This window comes from Cenococcum geophilum (genome assembly GCF_001692895.1).
Source record: "Cenococcum geophilum 1.58 unplaced genomic scaffold K441scaffold_46, whole genome shotgun sequence".
NCBI classification, from domain to species: domain Eukaryota; kingdom Fungi; phylum Ascomycota; class Dothideomycetes; order Gloniales; family Gloniaceae; genus Cenococcum; species Cenococcum geophilum.
Window position 1 is genome coordinate 931081 of NW_027137604.1, and position 21532 is coordinate 952612.

At 40.4% G+C, this 21532-nt stretch overlaps 2 protein-coding genes across 2 annotated transcripts; one reads left to right on the forward strand and one right to left on the reverse strand.

Moving 5' to 3' along the window:
• Positions 1 to 1470: 1470 nt before the first annotated feature.
• Positions 1471 to 2880, forward strand: K441DRAFT_665954 (uncharacterized protein). Its single transcript, XM_067649585.1, has 3 exons — positions 1471 to 1708; positions 1762 to 2187; positions 2243 to 2880. Exons 1-3 carry the CDS (start codon positions 1666 to 1668, stop codon positions 2413 to 2415), a joined length of 642 nt encoding a protein of 213 aa, XP_067500145.1. The 5' UTR covers positions 1471 to 1665; the 3' UTR covers positions 2416 to 2880.
• Positions 2881 to 19349: 16469 nt separating this feature from the next.
• On the reverse strand, positions 19350 to 21194 carry K441DRAFT_699029 (Glucooligosaccharide oxidase). The gene is made up of 2 exons (XM_067653116.1): positions 20680 to 21194; positions 19350 to 20632 (listed from the first exon to the last, which is right to left on the reverse strand). Exons 1-2 carry the CDS (start codon positions 20936 to 20938, stop codon positions 19464 to 19466), a joined length of 1428 nt encoding a protein of 475 aa, XP_067500146.1. The 5' UTR covers positions 20939 to 21194; the 3' UTR covers positions 19350 to 19463.
• Positions 21195 to 21532: the final 338 nt, after the last annotated feature.

Here is a 21532-nt window from a genome sequence, read left to right on the forward strand (position 1 = left end):
GTGACCTCGTTCAACTTTTCCGTGACCCTGGCGAGCTGCACCCCGGGCATAGTTAAGGGGGAGAAAAGGAAGCGTTGTCTTTAATTTGATTCTCCTGGCCAACCAAGGCGATTCTCTAGGGCAACCAAAAAGGACCTTGCGTGCAGCCACAGCCGTTCGCTACAATTACTATGTACAGCTGGTGGCAACCAGGCGAAATTGGATGCGCGTACCGAATCTGCAACTCGCTAAGGAGGGGGGGTGATCACTGTACCAGCCGAGAAGTCTGCAGCGTCGTTGCCGAAGACGCCAATGTTCTTTGGGGGAAGGGTGTTCTTCGTGTTTTTTAACAAAACGGTCCCCGCAGAACCATGATTTCGGACCAAAGTTGCGTGGTCGTCGCGAGCGTCCTTGTAGGGCCAAGCGTGAATTGATCGACCAAGGTGGATCCAGGAAAGAAGTTCAACGGAACTCCAGATCCATCTACAGCAGGGTACCCGGAATCCTGCCCAAGATAGAAGTAAGGAGTCGTGATCCTGCGAATCATATCATATGGAGATCGAACCATTGCTAACAGCAATGGTGATGTTGCCGCCAAGTGTGGGGGAGATGAAAGAGATGCCGCTGTTGTCAGTCCTACTGGGAAGACACTTGCATACACGGCTTGACAAATAGCAAGCGGTCCATCTTGAAGACAAAGTCCATTAAAGCCAAGGCGTGAAACTGGAGAGATATTTCCAGCACAAGGCCCAGTTGTTCCCAGGCCCGGTTAATGCTACGACTCATGATATGGCTTAGGCAGTCGCTACCTGTTACCATGTTGGCCTTCTTTTCGAGCGCGAGTTTCGACATAAACGAGTTCGCTTGTTGAAGCGCATCGTCCCAACCACCAGCACCGGTGATATTCGCTGCGATTAGACAAGTTAGCAACTAATTCCCATGGGGAACACCGAACCAAATAATTGCAGCCATATATAAAACGGACTAATCATATAGCTGATATATTAACCACAGTCCAAGAAGAGAAAGAAAGGGTGATTTCCGTGAAGGATGAATCGCTGGGCTCGAGGTATAACGCATGGTCAAACCCCGCTACCAATGTAACAAATAGGGCGTAGAGGTGCAGAACAGCTATTGGGAACCTCAGCGAAGCTGTCATGGCGATGTAGAGGTAGGATATCTAAGTGCGGAACGACATTGGAGGTGCCTGTACCTCTCCTTTAAATATCTGCCTAACTAGGTGTTTGGAAAAGACTTGCCTTCCTATCTTTCGAAGGAAATTGTATTGTTTTGAATAAAGCTGCAGATTCTGACCAATGACTAGGGAGCGGCCTGATCGAGCACTTTAATTTTAGGGTTGCGCCCAAAGCGCCTCTGTGCGCCCCCTGACTAACCCTATTACAGTAAAACGCGTTTATGCAGTCATTTCTTAGCAGCAAAACTCATCACGAAGCGACGCATCGTGCGTCCATCGCAGCGTAGCACTGACAGCAGATTACTTAGCACAACAATGGCTGCTATATATCAGAGTCATCCCCATCTCTCTTCGCGATACCTACATCGCTCCACTTCACTTTCGCTATCTTCCGTCTAGTTTTTGATTCCTTCTTTTAGAGGTCTTTTCTAGCGCATTTTACTCCAAGCAAATTCTTTCGTAAACTCAAGATGCTCGTACTCTACGTATCCATGGCATTTCTTGCCGCTCATGCCCTAGCACAAACTTCAACCGGTAAGTTTATCTCTACGTAAATAGCAGATATCTGTACCGACATACAATCGAAGTATCGTTGATTAACCCATATGGGGATTCGGGGTCGTACGAGGCATCCGTTATTGGCGTAAACCCTACTGCTACGACGTACGAAGTTACTTGCGCACCGGTGACCACCGACTTCTGCGGCCCTGCGTTCACAATCACCCAAGGCCCCTCGATGTGGGAGATGGCATACACTTATCCTGGCGAGGTATCCATCTCTGCGCATTGCGACTTGAAAGGCAGCTCCAGCGTTACATGTACGGAGTCAGTCGGTGGATCGTTGGCGAATAGTCAGGGTGTGGAGACTTCGGTGTTGAGCGCGGACGACTTTTCAAGTGTTTGGCAACCAGTGGTTATCACGGCAGGATTGGAGAAGCTAGGTGCAGCGAGTACCGCTGCGGCCACTACTGCCTCGCAGACTCCGGCTTCTGGTGCAAAGGCTTCCTCCGGGGGTAAGAACGCTCATTATAACCTAAAGATATAGACAGATTTGCTCATGGTGATTAGCTTCCGTGGTTTCCACCGCCTCAATAACCAAAGTAACTGGGACCGCGACTGGCTCAACTACAGGCTCAGCTGCTGCTCGGGCATCGAACACAGGAGCGGCTGCGGTGAACCTCGTCCAGAAGGGATCGATTGCTGGTCTTGCTGGTGTTCTTCTTGCCGCGCTTGCATTATAGAAGGGGATTCAATTATAGAGTACATTGCAACGAACCTGGGTAAATCCGATAGCTTTTTCCTACCTCCCTCAGTTTAGCCGAGAGCACATGTTTCACGTTTCTGTGTTCATAGCGGTAAAAAGTTCCTGGCCCCATTTCGCGCTAGCCTTTGGTGGCTTAGTGTGGCGCATATTAGGCATAGTCCAATTTTTACCGAGGCTTGGCGCGCACAGCGGGGTTGCTATATATGTAACTCTCTCCACTATACTCCAGAGGCTTCTTATTTTATCTTACTATAGTAAAATCTCTTTAGTACGATACCGTTTGTTCGGCCGAGCGTATCGTAATACTAATGGTATTGTTATATCAAGAGTCACGTGTTGGGTAAATAAGTAGGGAAAAAAGGAGCTTAATACCTAAAAAGGCTTAGGATGTCTACCTCGCGGGCTAAATAGGGCCCTCTCCCATACAAATTCTCTACTGGTTATACCAATATTGGTAGTAGGTGCTTAACGATATTGCCAAAAGTTAGATTGTTGTAATATTACAGTCTTAGTGTCTAATGTCCTGGTGTCCTACGTTTTAGAGATTGCGGTAGGGAGGACCGGTCCAATTAGGGTGTGTCTATAGTTAGATTATAGATTATTGCCTAGTGGTTTAATATTAGTGGCGTAAAAAAAAAAATTTGGAGCTCTTGCTGCACCCGGCCCAAAAAGACCAAAACCAACTAAAAGAACCCTGAAAAACACCTAGAGAATCCCCCTGAGATGCATGCATTGCAGGGGAGGCATACGTCGAGCGACGGTGGTTTGTATTCGCGCGCGTCCACTAGAACCACGCCTAGTAATAGACCTCTATAATAAGAATGGGCGAATACTATACTATAAAGCAGGAAGACCTCTATTAAGAAGGCATCTAATAAAATATAAAGCCTATTAGACGCGTTTAGTATCTATAGTTATAAGGGAGTAACTATTAGCTATAATAAACTAATACAGCTAGTAAAATAGCTCCGCTAGTTTAGTAAACCTTAGGCGTCCCTTTAGTAAACCCTTAATTAAATCCTCTAATAGCTAAGTAAAATTAAAAATAAATAAAACCCCTCCTTACTAGCGAACTGTACCTAGGCTGCCGTAGCTACGCTTTTATAGTATAGGGTACCTACCCCCCTAAAAATAATAACTGGGTATATAATTATAATATAACTAAATATAGAAAAAGTAAAGGGGTTTAGGGGATAATTAGAAATAGAAGTCCTTATAAAGATTTATAAAGAGGTTTATAACGCTATTATAGTCTAATACCTTAGGAGCGGAGATATTAGAGTTACCCTAAAGGACTAATAGGTAAAGGAACGAGCTATAAAGGTAGGGGATAGGCTAGGAGAACGTATTAGTATAAAAGTGCTTTATAAAGACTACCTAGTTAAAGTCCTAGTGGTCCCCCTAAGCCTTAGGGTAGAAAAAGGACGCTAGGTAGATAATATAGCAACTATATATAAAATAGTAAAATAAATAAAACACCTTATACTAGAACTTAAGATTACCTAAATCTAATAGCTTTAATAGGAAAATATAAACTAAGTATATAATAAGAATAAGAATAATAATTCATTGCTTAACGTCCAATTTAGATCCCTATTAGGCCTATGTGGACTACTCCTTATTTATATATAGGGAGAAAACTCTATTTAAGAAAAATAAGAAAACCCCGTAATCTATCTCCCCGCCTTTTAGGACTCGCCTACTTAGCGCCTATAAGTCGCCTATAGTGCTTTACTACCTTACTATTTAACCTTTTTAGGAACTACTGCTGCTGTAACAAGCCTATAGACGCGCTAGTATTACAAACTTTTACTTTACTACTATAGAGTTACTAGGGGGCACCTATTACTCGCCCCCTTGCCTTCTATTACCATTTCCCTTACAACCCAGAACTAATTTAGTATATTTTAACTAATAAGCCACTAGGTGACCGCCTTAAGGCCTTTTTATATTAAGAGCAGTATATTATAGTTCTCTATACCAGCTACTAAGAGTATTATTTCTTAATTAGTGCGTAGGGGGCATAGCAGTATTACGTATTTTAGTGTCTGTCTTAGCTAGCNACATTTATATCTTAGGCTACCTACTAGGATACCNACCNAGTAAAGCCAATCTTTNAGTCCTATTATTCCTNTTCTTAAGAGTGTTNCTATTATATTTTCTNCCTTTNTTAGGCCTTCTTAGAGCCCTTAGGTATTTACCCCCTATAGCGTTAACTATACTATAGCTTAGGTTCGTCTTGCCTAAGTTAGCCTCTATACCTTTAACTCCTATTTACCTCTTTAGCGTTGGTCTAACTAGTATTATATTACGGTAGATGGTTTCCTGGCGTTCTTATATATTCTACTTTAGCTCCTTTCTCTATCTTACTATTATCTTTACTGACCTCTTACACGTCTCCCTTCCTCCTCTATATAGGCCTGGGCCCTAAAGCGGCACTATTCTTCTTTTGCTTTCTTTACCTATTTCTTTAATATCTCTTCCCTACTTTAGGGTTATTGGTTTATTCTTCTACGGGGCACCCTAGGGTCCCTCTATAGTTTACTTAGGCGTGTCTTAATGTACTTTATAATATTAGAGTTACGTTTATTTTATATCCTTTATATTGTAGCGGCTTTAATATATAACTATAGGGGGGGAATATTAGATTCCTTCTTAAGCAGTACTATGGCCGTTTGCTTATACCCGCCTATAATACTCTAAAGGTAGGCTGTTTGGACCTTTTAAAGTAGTTTAAGGAGTAATTTAGGGGGGCCCTTTTTAGTTTCTCTAATGGCCCAAACACTAGATCTATATATTATGGTTAGCCGGACAACTGCTATATATAATAGGCGTAACCTCTAAAAGCATAGACCCTATATAGAATTAATAATCCTAGATAAAGTGATAAACTATACTTAGCCTTTACGGGCCACTTATACTATATATACGCTCTACTGGAGCTTACTATCTACCTATACTCCTAATACCCTTAGGCCCTAAACTGGTTAACCCCTAAAGCCTTAGATATAAATTATATACTAGAGATCTATAGATTAGTTACGTTTTCTTATAAAATAGATTAGCTAGTATTTCTTTAGTAAGAATTAGACTCTATAATGTTTTGCTTATTCTATATAAGTGTTATAGGCTTTCTTTAGTATTCTACAATTCTCTGCGGCTATTGGCCTATATATAATTAGGTTTATATTATTAATAAAGCCTATTCCCTAGGTTGCCCCTTCCTTAAAAGAGTTAAGTAGGTTGCTTATAAAGAAAAGAAAGAGTATAGGTAAGAGGGGTAATCCTTATGGTATTCCTGTTGCAACTGCGATAGGGGGGCTTTAGTATCCGCTAAAGACTAGTAATATTTCTTTCTGGCCTATAAACCCTTAGATAAATTATATAGTCTATTTTAGGAAGCCCTTTGCCCTAAGGATATATAGGAGACGCTTGTAGGGTATATTATTATAGGTACTACTAATATCTAGGCTAAGCATTAATACTATAAAGTCCTTTTACATCGCCTATGTAGATTTAATGGTGGTAGCAAGTAGCGTAAGTGCTAATAGTGTTAAGCGGTTCTTTCTTGCCCCTATTTAGCTTTATAGTAGTAGGGCGTATTTTTTTACCATATCTGTTATATGTTCCGCTATTACCCTTTTTAAGATCTTACTAAGGGTATTTTCTAAGGTAATAGGGCGGTAGCTTCCTGGGATTAAGTAATCTGCTTTACCTTCTTTTTATAAAATAACCATCGTTATAGATCTTCCAAGTCGCGGGTAGTAGCCTATAGTAAAGTATGCTTTAGCTATATTTGCAAGCCAGGGTGCTATAAATAGCCTATAGGTTTTTAGGGCCTTATTTAGAATCCCATCTAGTCCTAATACTATATTATTTAAAAGGCGGCTAATAGTTCTAGCCATTTCCTCTATTATTATATCGCTGTTAACCCGCAGGCGAGTCACCGGTATTTCACCCGTAATATTACTAAGGTCTACTAGAGCCGGTTAGGGGAAGAACCTTTCTATAAGGATCTTTACCTTCTTATTATTGTTATTTATAGCCTATAATTCTCCTGCTCTTTATAGGGGTGGTAGGTATAAATCTTCTGCTAGGCGCCCTACTTTTTTCTTTACCCATTTTACTATAGCCTAAAGGCCCTTATTATAGGGGAGGCTTAGGTTAGAAGTATACTTATTTATAAACCGTCTCCAGTTATTCCTTACTTCTTTTTTTAGGGTATTCTTTAGCTAGTTTCTTATATCTTTATATTATCTCTTGTTTTTAGGGTCGTAGCTGCTTATATATTTCCTTCTTACTTATTATTAGCTGGTAACCAGAACTGCGCATTATATAGACTATATATATCGCGCGTAGGGGCCTAGTTTTAAAATTGGGCAGTGCTCTTTTAGCCTATTTTTAATTGCTATTTAGATCCTTTTTAGTCTTTGGTTAATTTCCTTGGGGGTGGCCAATAAGCCTTACTTGTTTAGTATTAGGTGGATTTCTTCTAGGTTTTAAAGTTATTATTTAACTGTATTAAGGAAACTGTCTATCTTAAGCTTCCTTATTGTGTATCTTTTTCTATTTAGTTATGCTTTAGTATCTAGGTCTAGCTATATCTAGATAGGGATATAGTTTAGGGTAAGTGCCCATTTTTTTTAGGGTTGTATCTTTTAAGTCTCTAGTATAGGCCTTTGTCTATAAATATAAGGTTAATTATACTTCTGGCGGTGCTTTATTGCTATATAATTACTCCTAGGGGGGTAGCTAGCTTAAGGCCCTAGATATCTATAGCTCTTAGTAGGCACTCTAATTATTAATCTACAGCAATATAGATACCCCTTTACTATGGGTGGTAGAGGTTTATATCTCCTAATAGGATAGACTCTATACCTTCGGTTTCTAGTAAGCTTATTACTAATATAATATTCTTTATTTATAGGACCCCTTTAACCCTAGGGTTATATATATTAATAATTTATACCAGTCCCCTATATATTTAGATTATTATAACTATAATATCTAGGTTAACTACCTACTATAACTATAAGGATAGGCTAATAGCCTTACTAATTATAAAGCACACGCGTATAGCTACTTTTAGTTTATATAGGAGCTAGAATCCTTAGGGGCAGTATATTAATTATATAAAGGTATTATAATACGGCTCTTATATAGTAAGGATATAGTGTTTCTCTAGGTCTAGACTGTCTAGTAGGGGCCTTATAAGGCGGTGGTTTATATTGCCGCAGTTATATTATATAATGGATAGGTAGTAGACCCCTAGCGAGGGTTCTTTGACTTTCCTTTATTCCTTACTTCTTCTATTTCCATTTTCTCTAGGATATTTAGAGCTTTTGTCTCTTATATCTATACCCTAGTTACTACTTATTTTATATAGAGCTTTCTATTCCCATATTTTATATTCCTATTAGCGCTTCTATATCTAAATCTATTATTATTACCGGTTTTTCCCCTATTCTTACTAGTCGGCTATATACCCTTTATAGGTCGGCTGTAAATATTATATTTGCCGCATTAAGTCTAATTCTTAATTATCCTAGTTTTAAGCCTACTATTGCTGTCTATAGGGGTCTTCCTACGGGGCGTCCTCTTCCTTATGTCCCCTGTGACCCTTATATCCCTACTTAGTCTAGTAATATCGCGCGGCGTTGCTTCTGGCCTATTAAGGCTTAGGATAGCTGGCCTAGCCCTCTAGTATTAAAGGTAGGAAACGCTAGGAAGGCACCTACGTCCCCCTAGCTTATCGCTTATTGTTTCTATTTATATAACCTAGCGTATAGTTATTCCCGTAGCTGTTAAGCCCTTACTTTTTGTCTCCTATATTTAATACAGTCTTCTCTCTCCTACGCCTTATATATACTTTGGTGGCAGTTCGCGCATTTTATTTAGTCTTAATTTAAGCAATATCTTGTATTATAGGGGCCTGCATAGTGGCCGCAGCACACCTATACTGCATATATAAATTGGGTGTGTCCCCATTATATATAGCAATAGCATTATTTTAGGCGTAGTCTGTGGTTGTAGAGCCTTATATTATATATAAGGCTATTTATAATTATTCCTTTTTAGATAAGGAGTTTTTATATTCCTGGTATATATATACTAACGATAAGGGAGCTATATATTCGTCTAGCGTCTCCCTAGCAAGTCTTTAGCGACCCTTATATCCTCTTGTTATTCTTATTATATACTTAATTTACATTTTCCTATTAAAGCTATTAGATTTAGGTGATTTTAAGTCCTAGTATAAGGCGTTCTGTTTATCTTACTATTTCCTATATAATTACTATATTATCTACCTGGCGTCCCTTTTCTACCTTAAGGCTTATAGGAACCGCTGGGACTTTAACTAGGTAATCCTTATAGAGTACTTTTATGCTAATACGTTCTCCTAGCCTATCCTCTGCCTTTACGGCTTATTCCTTTGCCTATTAGTCCTTTAGGGTAACTCTAATATCTCCGCTCTTAAGGTGTCGGACTATAATAGCGTCGTAGACCTCTTTATATATCTCTATAAGGACTTCTATTTCTAATTATCCCCTAAGCCCCTCTACTTATTCTATATTTAGTCGTATTATAATTATATACCCGGTTATTAACTTAAGGGGGGTAGGTTCCCTATGCTATAAAAGCGCAGCTATAGTGGCCTAGGTGCGGTTTGCCGGTAAAGGGGGGTTATACTTATTTTTAATTTTGCTTAGCCGTTAGAGGATTTAATTAAGGGTTTACTAAAGGGGCGCTTAAGGTTCGCTAAACTAGCGGAGCCATTCTACTAGTTGTATTAGTTTATTATAGCTAATGGTTACTCCCTCGCAATTTTGGATACTAGACGCGTCTAATAGGCTTTATATTTTATTAAATGCCTTCTTAATAGAGGTATTTCCGCTTTATAGTGTAGTATTCACCCGTCTTTATTATAGAGGGCTATTGCTAGGCGTAGTTCTAGCGGTCGCGCGCGAGTGCGAGCCACCGTCGTTTAATGTGTGCCTTCCCTGCGATGTATGCATCTTAGGGGGATTCTCTAGGTGTTTTTCAGGGTTCTTTTAGTTAGTTTTAAGTTTTTTGGGCTAGGTGCAGTAAGAGCTCCTAATAGATATACCTTTAAAGTTATAATATAACCTTCCTTTTAGAGCTTTATTCTTAATAGTAGTAACAAATTATTCTTTTATAATAAGAATAATAAGAGGATATAAGGGTCGCTAAAGACTTACTAAGGAGACGCTAGTTAAACGTATAGCTTCCTTATTATTAGTATATATACACTAGAGATACAAAAACTTCTTATCTAAAAAGGTATAATTATAAATGGCCTTATATACGACGCAAGGCTCTATAACTATAAACTCCGCCTAAAATAATACTATTACTATATATAATAGGAACACACCTAATCCACATACGCAGTATAGGTGTGCTGCGGCCACTATATAGGCCCCTATAATATAAGACACTGCTTAAATTAAGACTAAATAAAATATATAAACTGCTATTAAAGCATATATAAGGCGTAGGAGAGAGAAGACTATATTAAATATAAGAGACGGAAGGTAAGGGCTTAATAGCTACAAGAATAACTATATACTAAGTTATATAAATGGAAATAATAGGTAATAAGCTAGGGGGGCGTAGGTGCCTTTCTAGCGTTTCCTACCTTTAACACTAAAGGGCTAGGCTAGCTATCCTAAGCCTTAACGGGCTAGAAGCGATGCTATATAATATTACTAGACTATATAGGGATATAAGGGTTATAGGGGATATAAGGAAAAGGATGCCCTATAGGAAGACCCTTATAGACAGCTATAGTAAGCTTAAGACTAGAATAATTAAGAATTAAACTTAATATAGTAAATATAACATTTATAGCTAACTCTTAAAGGGTATATAGCTAACTAATAAAAATAGGGGAAAAACTAAAGATAATAATAGATTTAGATATAAAAGTGCTAATAGAAATATAAAACATAGAAATAAAAAGCTTTATATAAAATAAGTAGTAACTAGTGTGTAGATATAAGAGATAGAAGTTCTAAATATTCTAGAGAAAGTGGAAATAGAAGAAGTAAGAAATAAAGAAAAGGTAAAGAACCCTTACTAGGGGTCCGCCACCTATCTATTATATAGTATAACTATAGTAATACAAACCACCGTTTTGTAAGGCCCTTACTAGATAGCCTAGACCTAGAGAAATACTATATCCTTACTATATAAGAGCCGTATTATAATACCTATATATAATTAATATACTGCCCCTAAGGATTCTAGCTCCTATATAAACCAAAAGCAGCTATACGCGTATACTTTATAATTAGTAAGGCTATTAGCCTATCCTTATAGTTATAGCAGGCAGTTAACCTAAATATTATAGTTATAATAATGTAGACATATAGGGGACCGGTATAGATTATTAATATATATAACCCTAGGGTTAAAGGGGTCCCATAAATAAAGAATATTATATTAGTAATAAGCTTACTTAAAACTAAAGGTATAAAGTCTATCCTATTAGGAGATATAAACCTCTACTACTCGTAGTAGGGGGGTATCTATATTACTGCTAAATAATAGGCAGAGTGCCTACTAAGAGCTATAAACACCTAGGGCCTTAAGCTAGCTACCCCCCTAGGGGTAATTATATGGCAATAAGGCACCGCTAGAAGTATAATTAACCTTATATTTATAGATAAAGGCCTATACTAGAGACTTAAAAGNTATAACCCTAAAGAAGAATAGGTACTTGCTTTAGACTATATCCCTATTTAGATATAGCTAGATCTAGATATTAAGGCGCAACTAAATAGTAAAAGATATATAATAAGAAAGCTTAAGACAAATAGCTTCCTTAATATAGTTAAATAATAACTTTAAGACCTAGAAGAAATCCACCCAATACTAAACAAGCAAGGCTTATTAGCTACCCCTAAGGAAATTAACTAAAGACTAAAAAGGATCTAGGCAGTAATTAAAAATAGGCTAGAAGAATACTACCCAGTCTTAAACCCGGGCCCTTATATATAACACGCATAGTCCGTATAATATATAGTTCTTATTACTAGCTAATAATAAGCAAAAAGAAAATATATAAGCAGCTATAATTCTAAAGACAAGAGATAATATAAAGATATAAGAAACTAGCTAAAGAATACCCTAAAAAAAGAAGTAAGGAATAGCTGGAGATAGTTTATAAATAAGCATACTACTAACCCGAGCCTCCTCCATAATAAAGGTCTTTAAAGGATAGTAAAATAGGCAAAAAGAAAGGCAGGACGTTTAGTAAAAGACCTATACCTTCCACCCCTGCGAAGACTAGATAAATTACTAGCTATAAGCAATAATAATAAGAAGGTAAAGATCCTTATAGAAAGATTTTTCCCTTAACTAGTTTTAGTAGACCTTAGTAATATTATAGGCGAAGTACCGGCAACTCGCCTAAGGGTTAACAGCGATATAATAACCGAAGAAATGGCCAAAACTATTAGCCGCCTTTTAAATAATATAGCACTAGGACTAGATAAGATCCTAAATAAAGCCCTAAAGACCTATAGACTATTAATAGCACCTTAGCTTACGGGTATAGCTAGAGTATACTTTATAATAGGCTACTACCTAAAACTTAAAAGAGCTATAATAACATTTATCCTATATAAAGAAGGTAAAGCAGACTACTTATTTCTAGGGAGCTACCGCCCTATTACCTTAGAGAATACCCTTAGCAAGATCTTAGAAAGGGACTTTATAGTATTAATACTTAGCCTAAATATTAGTAGCGCCTATAATAATATACCCTATAAGCGTCTCCTATATATCCTTAGGGCAAAAGGCTTCCTAGAATAGATTATATAATTTATTTAAGGGTTTATAGGTTAAAAAGAAATATTACTAGTCTTTAGCGGATACTAAAGCCCCCCTATTATAGTTGTAACAGAAATACTATAAAGATTACCCCTTTTGCCTATACTCTTCCTTTTCTTTATAAGCAACCTACTTAACTCCTTTAAGGAAGGGGCAACCTAGGGGATAGGCTTTATTAATAATATAAACCTAATTATATACGGGCTAATAGCCGCAGAAAATTACAGAACACTAGAGAAAGCTTATAATACCTATATAGAATAGGCAAGGCGATATAGAGTTTAATTCTTACTAGAGAAATACCAGCTAATCTATTTTATAAGAAAACATAACTAATTTATCCCTTGCATGGATGGGGTGCTATAAAATGTGGCCCGTGCACGCAATCAAGAACATCAATTTTCCCGCGTCAAGATGTAAATAGATAACTTCATCAATCAAATACGCCACCAAGATGGTGCGTAACTATACATCCAATAATATAGACCTTGTGCAGCCTACTCAATATCCTAATTCCAAAAATCAGATCGTGAAAAAGCCTCCGCCAGAGCCCGCGTCACTGCCTCCTTTCGATCCTCTGGTGATGCGGCAGAATGACTTACCGCCTATATATGCGCCTTATTAATTGGTGCGCACGGGCCACACTCTATAGAGCGTATCTATCTATGCAAGGGATAGATCTTTAGTATATAATTCGCATCTAAGGCTTTAGGGGTTAACTAGTTTAGGGCCTAAGAGTATTAGGAGTATAGGTAGATAGTAAGCTCTAGTAGAGCGCATATACGGTATAAGCGGCCTATAAGGGCTAAGTACAGTATAGCGTATTATCTAAAATCGTTAATTTTATATAGGGTCCATACTTCTAGAGGTCACGTCTATTATATATAGCAGTTGTCCGGCTAACTATAATATATAGGTCTAGTATTTGGGCCATTAGAGAATCTAAGAAAGGCCCCCCTAAATCGCTCCTTAAACTACTCTAAAAGGTCTAAATAGCCTGCCTTTAAAGTATAATAGGCGGATATAAGCAAACGGCCACAGCACTACTTAAAAAGGAAGCTAATATTCCCCCCCTATAACTATATATTAAAGCCGCTATAATATAAAGGGTATAAAAGAAATATAACTCTAATATTATAAAGTATATTAAGACACGCCTAAATAAACTATAGAGGGACCCTAGGGCGCCTCGCAGGAGAATAAACTAATAACCCTAAAGTAGGGAAGATATATTAGAGAAATAGGTAAAGAAAGTAGAAGAAGAATAATGCTACTTTAGGGCCTAGGCCTATATAGAGGGAAGGGAGACGTATAAGAGGCCAGTAAGAATAATAGTAAGAGAGAGAAAGGAGCTAAAGTAGAGTATAAAAGAATACTAGGAAACTATCTATAATAATAATAATTCTTCTTTAATTAACGTCTAATACGGATGCTATCTAGCCCTATGTAGACTACTCCGTATATAAGGGAAAAGTAATATTAACGGGAAAAAACCCTTACTGCTGGGGGGGAGGAAAAACCCTATAAGCCACCTTAGTAGGATAAAAAACCCCGATTTGCCATATCTGTCTATAGCGGCGGCCCTGCGGGTCTACGGCTACGTCCTATCCTCCTTAGATATTTAAACTCCTTAGGAACTACTACTTCCTTCTCTAGCTTACCCTAGCTAGGGTTTACTACGTCTTAGCTAGGCCTTACCAATTAATTACCGTACTACTATTTTCTATATCTTAGCTATCCCCTATATGCTATTTCTTGTCTAACTATTGCTATATATGCTATACCTTCCCCCCCCTAGGGCCTATTAAAGGCGTAAGGGGGATTCATCTATTCTAACTACTATAATACTAATAAGCGAGCGGGATATTATGTATTTGGGTATCTTTTATGCCTAAGCCCTAGCTAGGCCCTTTCTAAGGGTTACCACTCCGTTAAAAGAAGATAGGGAAAACCGTGGGTCGTAATCCAGGCTGCTAGGTAGTATTTAGTAGAAAAAACGGCGAGTAACTATATACTCCGTGGGCGATCGCCCTAGGGGTTAGGAGGGGCCGTATATTTACTTATTTGTCTACTTATTCGCTTACGATCGCTTATTTGTTAATATAAGAGGTCGTTAATACTTTTTATTAGGGGTCAGGGGATACTATCAAATGCTATATATTTACGTTGGATTATATAGGTGCCTTAATAGGAGAATAGCGTAGCTAAATTATAGAGGGCCATAGTAGTGGTTTTCGAGATCTTACCATCTGAAATTTTTTTACTACCGCCTATAACGCTTACAACCACAACTACCAGGTTCTATCGCACGCTGTATAACGTCTCTGCGTTGGCTCTAAGTCTAAACTTTAAAGACCTAGGTTTGTAGCCGTCACCACGTATAGGTGCAGAGTCCGTTTTTAACGGCCACTATAATAATATAATACTAGTTAGACTAACGCTAAAGAGGTATATAGGAGTTAAAGGTATAGAGGCTAACTAAGGTAAGAGAAACCTAAGCCGTAGCATAGTTAACGCTATAGGGGGTAAACACTTTAGGGCTCTAAGAAGGCCTAATAAAGGCAGAAAATATAATAGCAACACTCTTAAGAACAGAAATAATAGGACTAAAAGACTAGCTCTATTAGGTAGGTATTTTAGTAGGTAGCCTAAGATGCAAATATAGCTAGCTAAAACAGACACTAAAATATATAATACTATTATGCCCCTTACATACTAACTAAAAAGTAATACTTTTAGTAGCTAGTATAGAGAACTATAAGACACTACTCTTAATATAAAAAGGCCTTAAGGCGGTTACCTAGTAGCTTATTAGCTAAAATATACTAAACCAGTTCCGGGTTATAAAGGAAATAGTAATAAAAAGCGGGGGGGTAAGTAACGGGCGCCCCCTGATAACTCTATAGTAGTAAAGTAAAGTTTATAATACTAGCGCGTCCGTAGGCTTATTACGGCAGTAGTGGTTTCTAAGGAGATTAAAAAGTAAGGTAGTAGGAGCACTATAGGTAACTCGTAGGCGCCTTATAGGCGTCTCGCAGGCGAGTCCCAAAAGGCAGGGAGATAGATTACAGGGTTTTCTTAAATAGAGTTTTCTCCCTATATGTACATAAGGAGTAGTCCGCGTGGGCCCAATAGGGATCCGAATCGGACGTTAAGCAATGAATTATTATTATATTAGTGGCGTTTATTTTAAGGCATTTAATGCTAGCTATATCTTTTTCTTTTTTATTATAATAATATATATATGCTATACCGCAATCCTTTTAATATACCTTATTATTCTTTATTTTATCGCAACTACCACTTATTTAGTTCCGTTTGCTTTACTAGGTATAATTAAGGAAATTATATACTTAAAGTTTATTATTATTATAATTATTAGCGTTACTTTTATTACTATTAGTAATAGTATTTAGATGCGCTGGCGGTTATAAGAGGTATAATTTTAGTTATGTTCCTTATGGCTTTATATATAAAGTTAAAGAGGTTACTAGGGACCAGTGTGTCCAAGAGTCAGCGTCGCTGCCAAGAGGCTGATAACGTAAGCAGTCAGCGAGCTTAGAGAGTTATAACAGTCAGTCAGCTATAAAACTGCAGCTAGCTAACAGCTCGCTGCCCTAGTGGTAAGATTTAGTGGTAAGTTGAAGCTTTTGGTAGAAGTTAAGGATATTCAAATCTTCGACTGAGATTATACGCCAAGCCATAAGAAACCCATGGGAATCTCTCGCTTAGCCATAGTAAATAAATGTCGGACGGACAAGTCACTGAGAAAAACTCTGTCTATTAAATGTGGCTCTAGAGCCTCTATAAATACATAAGAAAAATAGGTAGTAGACTACTTCGCTGACCGTATCGTAGACCGAGTCGTAGACCGTGTCGTTGACCGAGTCGTTGACCGAGACAGTAGTAAGACATACGAGAACAAGGTGGTGAGTCATAAGGTGGTACCTGAGAGTGACCTCAACGGTCGACAATAAAGCATTTTCCCCAATATCTCCATTACGCGCCGTACACCTTCTCCTATGCCAAAATTTACCATTTTATCACCTATACAAAATGCGACGTATATTACATTTCACGCATCAGCCAGGCAGTAGAGCTTCTTCCTTATTAAATCCATAATCTACGCGTTACTTAACTCCTTTAGCACCGCGTAGGGTTCGTGGATCAACTCCCTGATCCTCTTAACTAGTGGCTTAAAACCGGTTAAATCCTTTATCCAACGCCTGCTAAGATTGCTCTTAATATATTCTCTATACCGGCGATAAGCTCTACATACAAACGAGCCTTTAGTTAAACTAAAAAGATTATTACCGATGAGCGTAATAGACTATTAGCCGACACGATTAAAGCAGGTCAATGCCAGAAGTGGTGGTTAATTAAAGGCCTTTTATTAAGCAGTTTAATCGACCGTGTTAACTCCAATGGAGCTTAAATGTCAATTTTACTGGCTATAAGCCAACTACAGAGGCAGAAAAGCCAGCTTGGTAAGGTAGGCTTAACAGAGCTTTGTATTTAATTAAATCTGATATAGAAATAGAGCCTCCGGAGCCCTTACCACCGACCGTTCTACCTACCTTTTAAGCCTCTGCGGGTGCAGGACAAATTTAGCTATATTTAGATACTGTATTGGGTGAATTAGGGCTGAATTTTAATCGGATAATGTTAATATTGTATATAGAGAGGTGCTGCTAAAATATGAAATGAAACACCATAAAGCCTATACAAATTTCCTAATTGGGACAGCTAGCTGACAGCTTGACAGTCAGCGTACGTCATCCAACAGTCAGCGGACAGCGAGCGATCCAATTGACGCAGTCAGTCAGCTATTTTGCTCAAGCTCGCAGCTAGGCTGACTGTTGGACACACTGCCTCCAACTAAAAGCATTAATAACCACTTACGATCGATAAACGAACAAGTAAACGAACGAATAGATATACCCCTTCCTAACCCTTAGTTCTCCTCTTATACGGGTCGCCGGGACAGGTCATCTCCTACTCTATTCTTCTTTTTAGGTATATGCCGTATATCGAAATCCTATAGCTAGATCCACGCTAACTAACCAACCCCACCCCATGGCGACCTCCGCCACGCCTCCATCCCGCCGAGGCGCGCGGTCCCAGCAGCGGAAATACTACAACTTCCGCTACCTCAACCGCGGCTAGCGACACACGCCCCCTACCTAGCCACCTGCTACTGGCATGCCCGAATTCACAGCTGCGGCTTCCCCCCTTCCCCGCCGACCTCGCCGCCGCGCCCGTTCGCGCCCTCTCTAGGCGGGAGTTCTACGCGCAGGCGCAGCGCTGGCCCGCGCCGCCGAGGTACCATCGCAGTTGGCAGGAGGAGGGGAGGAGGGATAAGAGGGGCGGGACTGGGCGGTGGAGAAAGGCGAGGGAGAAAGGCCGGATGAGGAAGGTTGAGATAAGGGAGGAGAGGGTGAAGAGGTGGTGGGCCTCGGATCTTGAGATGGGGGCTTGGAACGCGGAAGACGAGCGGATGGGTTTGTTCGTTGACGAGCTACAATCCCCTCCCCTGCACGGATTGCTAACGTCTAGGCACATTTTGTATAGAAAGAGTGAATGTTTTCATATATTCTATGCCAAGCCGCTAGCAATCCGTAAAGGGGAGGGGGTTGTAGATGAGCTGGAAAGCGTTGTTCTGACGATGATACGCTAGATAGTGGAGGTTACGATGCAGCGGGGGAAACGCTGGTTGCATGTATCCAGGCGTCTAAGAGGATGGAGAGTGAGGATTGAGATATCGTTTCGTGCGTCTCGGAGCCGTCCTGGATGGATCTAAGTGCCGAGGGTGAAGAAACATGAGAGCCTCTGCTGCAAACTAAGTTATGTAGGATAAGTAATTTTACAAGTCGCACCGCGTTGTGCCATGATACCCCGTAATCTCAGCCCCAATATGTCCCGTTACTCTATCAAAGGTGATATCTGAAATCTCGCCGCTTTGTTGGAGTCTGAGGGACAAATATAATGCATTGCTCGCTGCGAAAAAACTACGGTTTCTAACTTGGTATCTCTGATGGATCCATGATGCCATCCACCATTTCGTTCGAGTTGCGAATCTCATTGGATTGCAAGTATTTGGTTTAGTGTCGAGGAATGTGTTTCCCAGCCTACCATTCCACGTGGTTAGCACGAGCGACAGGACCCGGGCCCAGATGCGGACAGTGGATGCGATACTAGTCCTTGGCTGTGAGGTGCCTTGGGTTCCTCCTGGGATTGGGCCATCTGGGCTTGCTGTCTTTTTCTGTATTGATAGATCCTTAAACGGAGCAAATGCATCTTTTCGGCATATCTGCGGCAGCAACATTCGATGTAGAAGGCAGCATGGCCCTGCGCCAAATCGATGAAGTATATTTTCAGGCGTAACCGTCATCTCAGCCTCGAATTTGATCCATCGAATGGCAAAGCTGTCCCTGGTACATGCAGTGGATTTAGATGCTACGTTTCAGAGTGAAGGCTAATGAAACTGGATGAGTTGCGAAAGATTTCTCTTTTCGCAACGTGGACGATTACTTCCTACAAAGATAATCTTCGCCGGTGACGCTGCCACAAATCAAGTCTCATTAAATAAACAGCTACAGCGGTCAATTTCAGGAAAGATTTTTACCAAAGGCAGTACTAGTCTTACCTGGGCTGGTGGCGGAGTGGTTGAGATAAAACTTGAAACGGCCCTTTATAACACTAAAGGACGCTCGAATGTACGGCGAAAGAATATCCCTAGAGATGATAACCTTTGTATGTTGCATTTCCGGAGATGGTAACTTTATGTTCAGCCCTTCTAGTGCACTATACTGGACAAGCTACCAGCATGAAACGCCATTCCTAACCATTATATTGAACAATGGAGGGTGGAAAGCAACGCGATCCTACATTAACGATGTCCACTCGCAAAGCCTTGCTGTAAGAACCACGGATGAAGAGCTTGGGGTAGCCTTGGAGAAAAGGTAGTCCAGGTTACACTTGTAATGCTGAAGCCGTGGTAAGTAGGAATATATTAACTTCGAAGTTTGACTAGCATAACTAGTTAGAGGATGCCATAAAACAGGCCGCTGGAACAGTTAAAGATGAAAAGAAAGAAGCAATTATGGATATTGTCATTAAGTAATAGCGTAAAAATGCTGAAAGAAGTCTAATACAAGAATGCATACTCTATGAAGCTGCTGGCTGCACGCTCTGTGGATTGTGGAAGACGTCGTTAGGGTCAATAGCGCGTTTAATTTGCTCAAGCCTGGGAAGATTGGAGCCCCAATATGCCCGCTGGCCGTTTGGCAGCTCTGGATCTACGTATCCAGCATACGCTCCAAATTGCACATTGGGTAATGCATTCGCGATGACCTGATTGATGCCATTGACGAAGTTCCTGGTGGTCGTGGAAACGCGGCCGATATCTACTGCGTAGGTTTGCAGATAAAATAGAGCATCTCGGTGTGCATAGGCCGTAGCGTCCATGGGCACATCATTGATGGCGCCACCTTCCAAGTCAAAGATAGCAAACCAAAGAGCAGTGCCTTTATCAGCTGTATCGAGAAATTCGAATAAACTGTCAACGCCCGAGGACGGAATTATATCGGAGGGCCGGAAAGCAAGGCTCTTCGAATAGAATGCGCTAGGAATTCCTCCGGCAATCTGCAAAGCCACATCCTCTGCCCAATGACTAACGAGTCCTAGCCAATCGTTGAAGACGGTGATTGAAACGCTGTCACTTTGCGGGAGTTTACTGGATATATTGAGAGCGTCGAATTCCGCCTTTGATCCAAAGAAGGTTCCAGAGACAATCATCCCTAATTCAAATATGACGACCTCACTCGCAAACTTTCGACTAAGCCCAGGGTCCGATATAAGAGATTGCCAGTCTTTGAATGCCTTGGCCTTTTCAGTAGTTGTTCCAGCGTCAAATGAATAAGAGTATCGAACCGCCTCGCCAGGTTCTGGTTCAGTTCGCACTTTGAACTCGGTAATCACCCCGAAACTAGCACCTGCACCCTTGAGAGCGAAAAATACGTCCGGGTTCTCAATCTCTGATGCCCGGATAATGGAAGAATTTGCGAGCACAACCTGAACCTCCTCGACATGGTCAAGCGCGGATCCCCACATTCTTGAAGTGGGCCCCAGCCCTCCAATCGTCGCATGACCGCCAAGGCCAACCTGAGGACATGTTCCATGGGCCATGGCACGACCGCCGGCATTGTGAAGTCGCTTCGTCACATCGGCGAGCAGAGTACCACCTCCAATAGTGGCGGTCCAAGTAGTCGTGTCCATGGAGAATTGTTGCAAGTTCTTGAGGTCAACCACGACTGCACCAGACACGCCTCCAATTCCTGCTCCAAATAAGTTTATGACGAAATAAAGAGCGTGTATTACCGACCATAGTTCCCATAACTATGGCCACCGCATCGAGCTTGAACTTTTAAGTTCGATTTGGCAGCGCACTTGATAATTGCGGCCACCTGATCTGCAGATTCGGGGTAGGTTACCGCGGCTGGAGTTACGGGAATATCCAGGTTGTAAGGCTTCACATCGGTGAGTTGATAGAGAAGTTTGCTCGGAAAAGCTAACGAAGCATTATTTCCGCCAACGGCATTTGAAAGACAAGTCCCAACGGCGGTACTATTTGAGTTACCCATGTTCAGGAATTGATGTAGAGGGTAAAGGTGGAAAGTAGGAATAGGCACAAAGATGATGAAAACGAGCAACTAGGAAAAATCCGACAGTGAAGAGTGAAGAATTGTAACTTAGGTGAAGGATAAGTCAGGGAAGCGGTTGCTTTTACTAATAAAGGTTCCTTGAGCTTAAAACACGATCAGCGTTGTAGACCTCGACACGAAAAGGCAGGCCAGGTATATTCAATTTAGGCTCTGGTGTTGGCCGCCCAATGGCCAAGTTCCTGGGCGCAGCGAATCTATACATCATCAGTAACTCGGGTGAAGAGTGGCTTCTGAGGAGTCGTGGGTAGTTGGCCTGTGACTGGTCTGGAGACAATGAAGCCAATTAAGTTGAAGCCACGCGCGTAGCCGCATCTTTGAGCTTGGTGCCATCTGCCGTGCCTACGTTGGTGAAGGAACCTGGAAGCAGCTCAAGGGACACTTGCTTAAAGCCGTTACGGGCCGCTCTTAGTGCGCCACTTTTATCGGGATGACCATGNGGTGATGCAACTCCCCGTAATTTCTCTTAGTTACCTCAACACCCTTTCACATGCCCCATGATTAACTCATAGTCAT

What these genes read in the sequence shown, in the direction of transcription:
- K441DRAFT_665954 (XM_067649585.1), top strand. Translation starts at nt 1,666, where the DNA reads ATGGCATTTCTTGCCGCTCATGCCCTAGCACAAACTTCAACCG. An exon ending in CCTAGCACAAACTTCAACCG is followed by an intron (nt 1,709 to 1,761) that starts GTAAGTTTATCT and finishes ATACAATCGAAG; the next exon opens with TATCGTTGATTAACCCATAT. An exon ending in TGCAAAGGCTTCCTCCGGGG is followed by an intron (nt 2,188 to 2,242) that starts GTAAGAACGCTC and finishes CATGGTGATTAG; the next exon opens with CTTCCGTGGTTTCCACCGCC.
- K441DRAFT_699029 (XM_067653116.1), bottom strand. Translation starts at nt 20,938, where the DNA reads ATGGGTAACTCAAATAGTACCGCCGTTGGGACTTGTCTTTCAAATGCC. An exon ending in CCATAGTTATGGGAACTATG is followed by an intron (nt 20,633 to 20,679) that starts GTCGGTAATACA and finishes TATTTGGAGCAG; the next exon opens with GAATTGGAGGCGTGTCTGGT.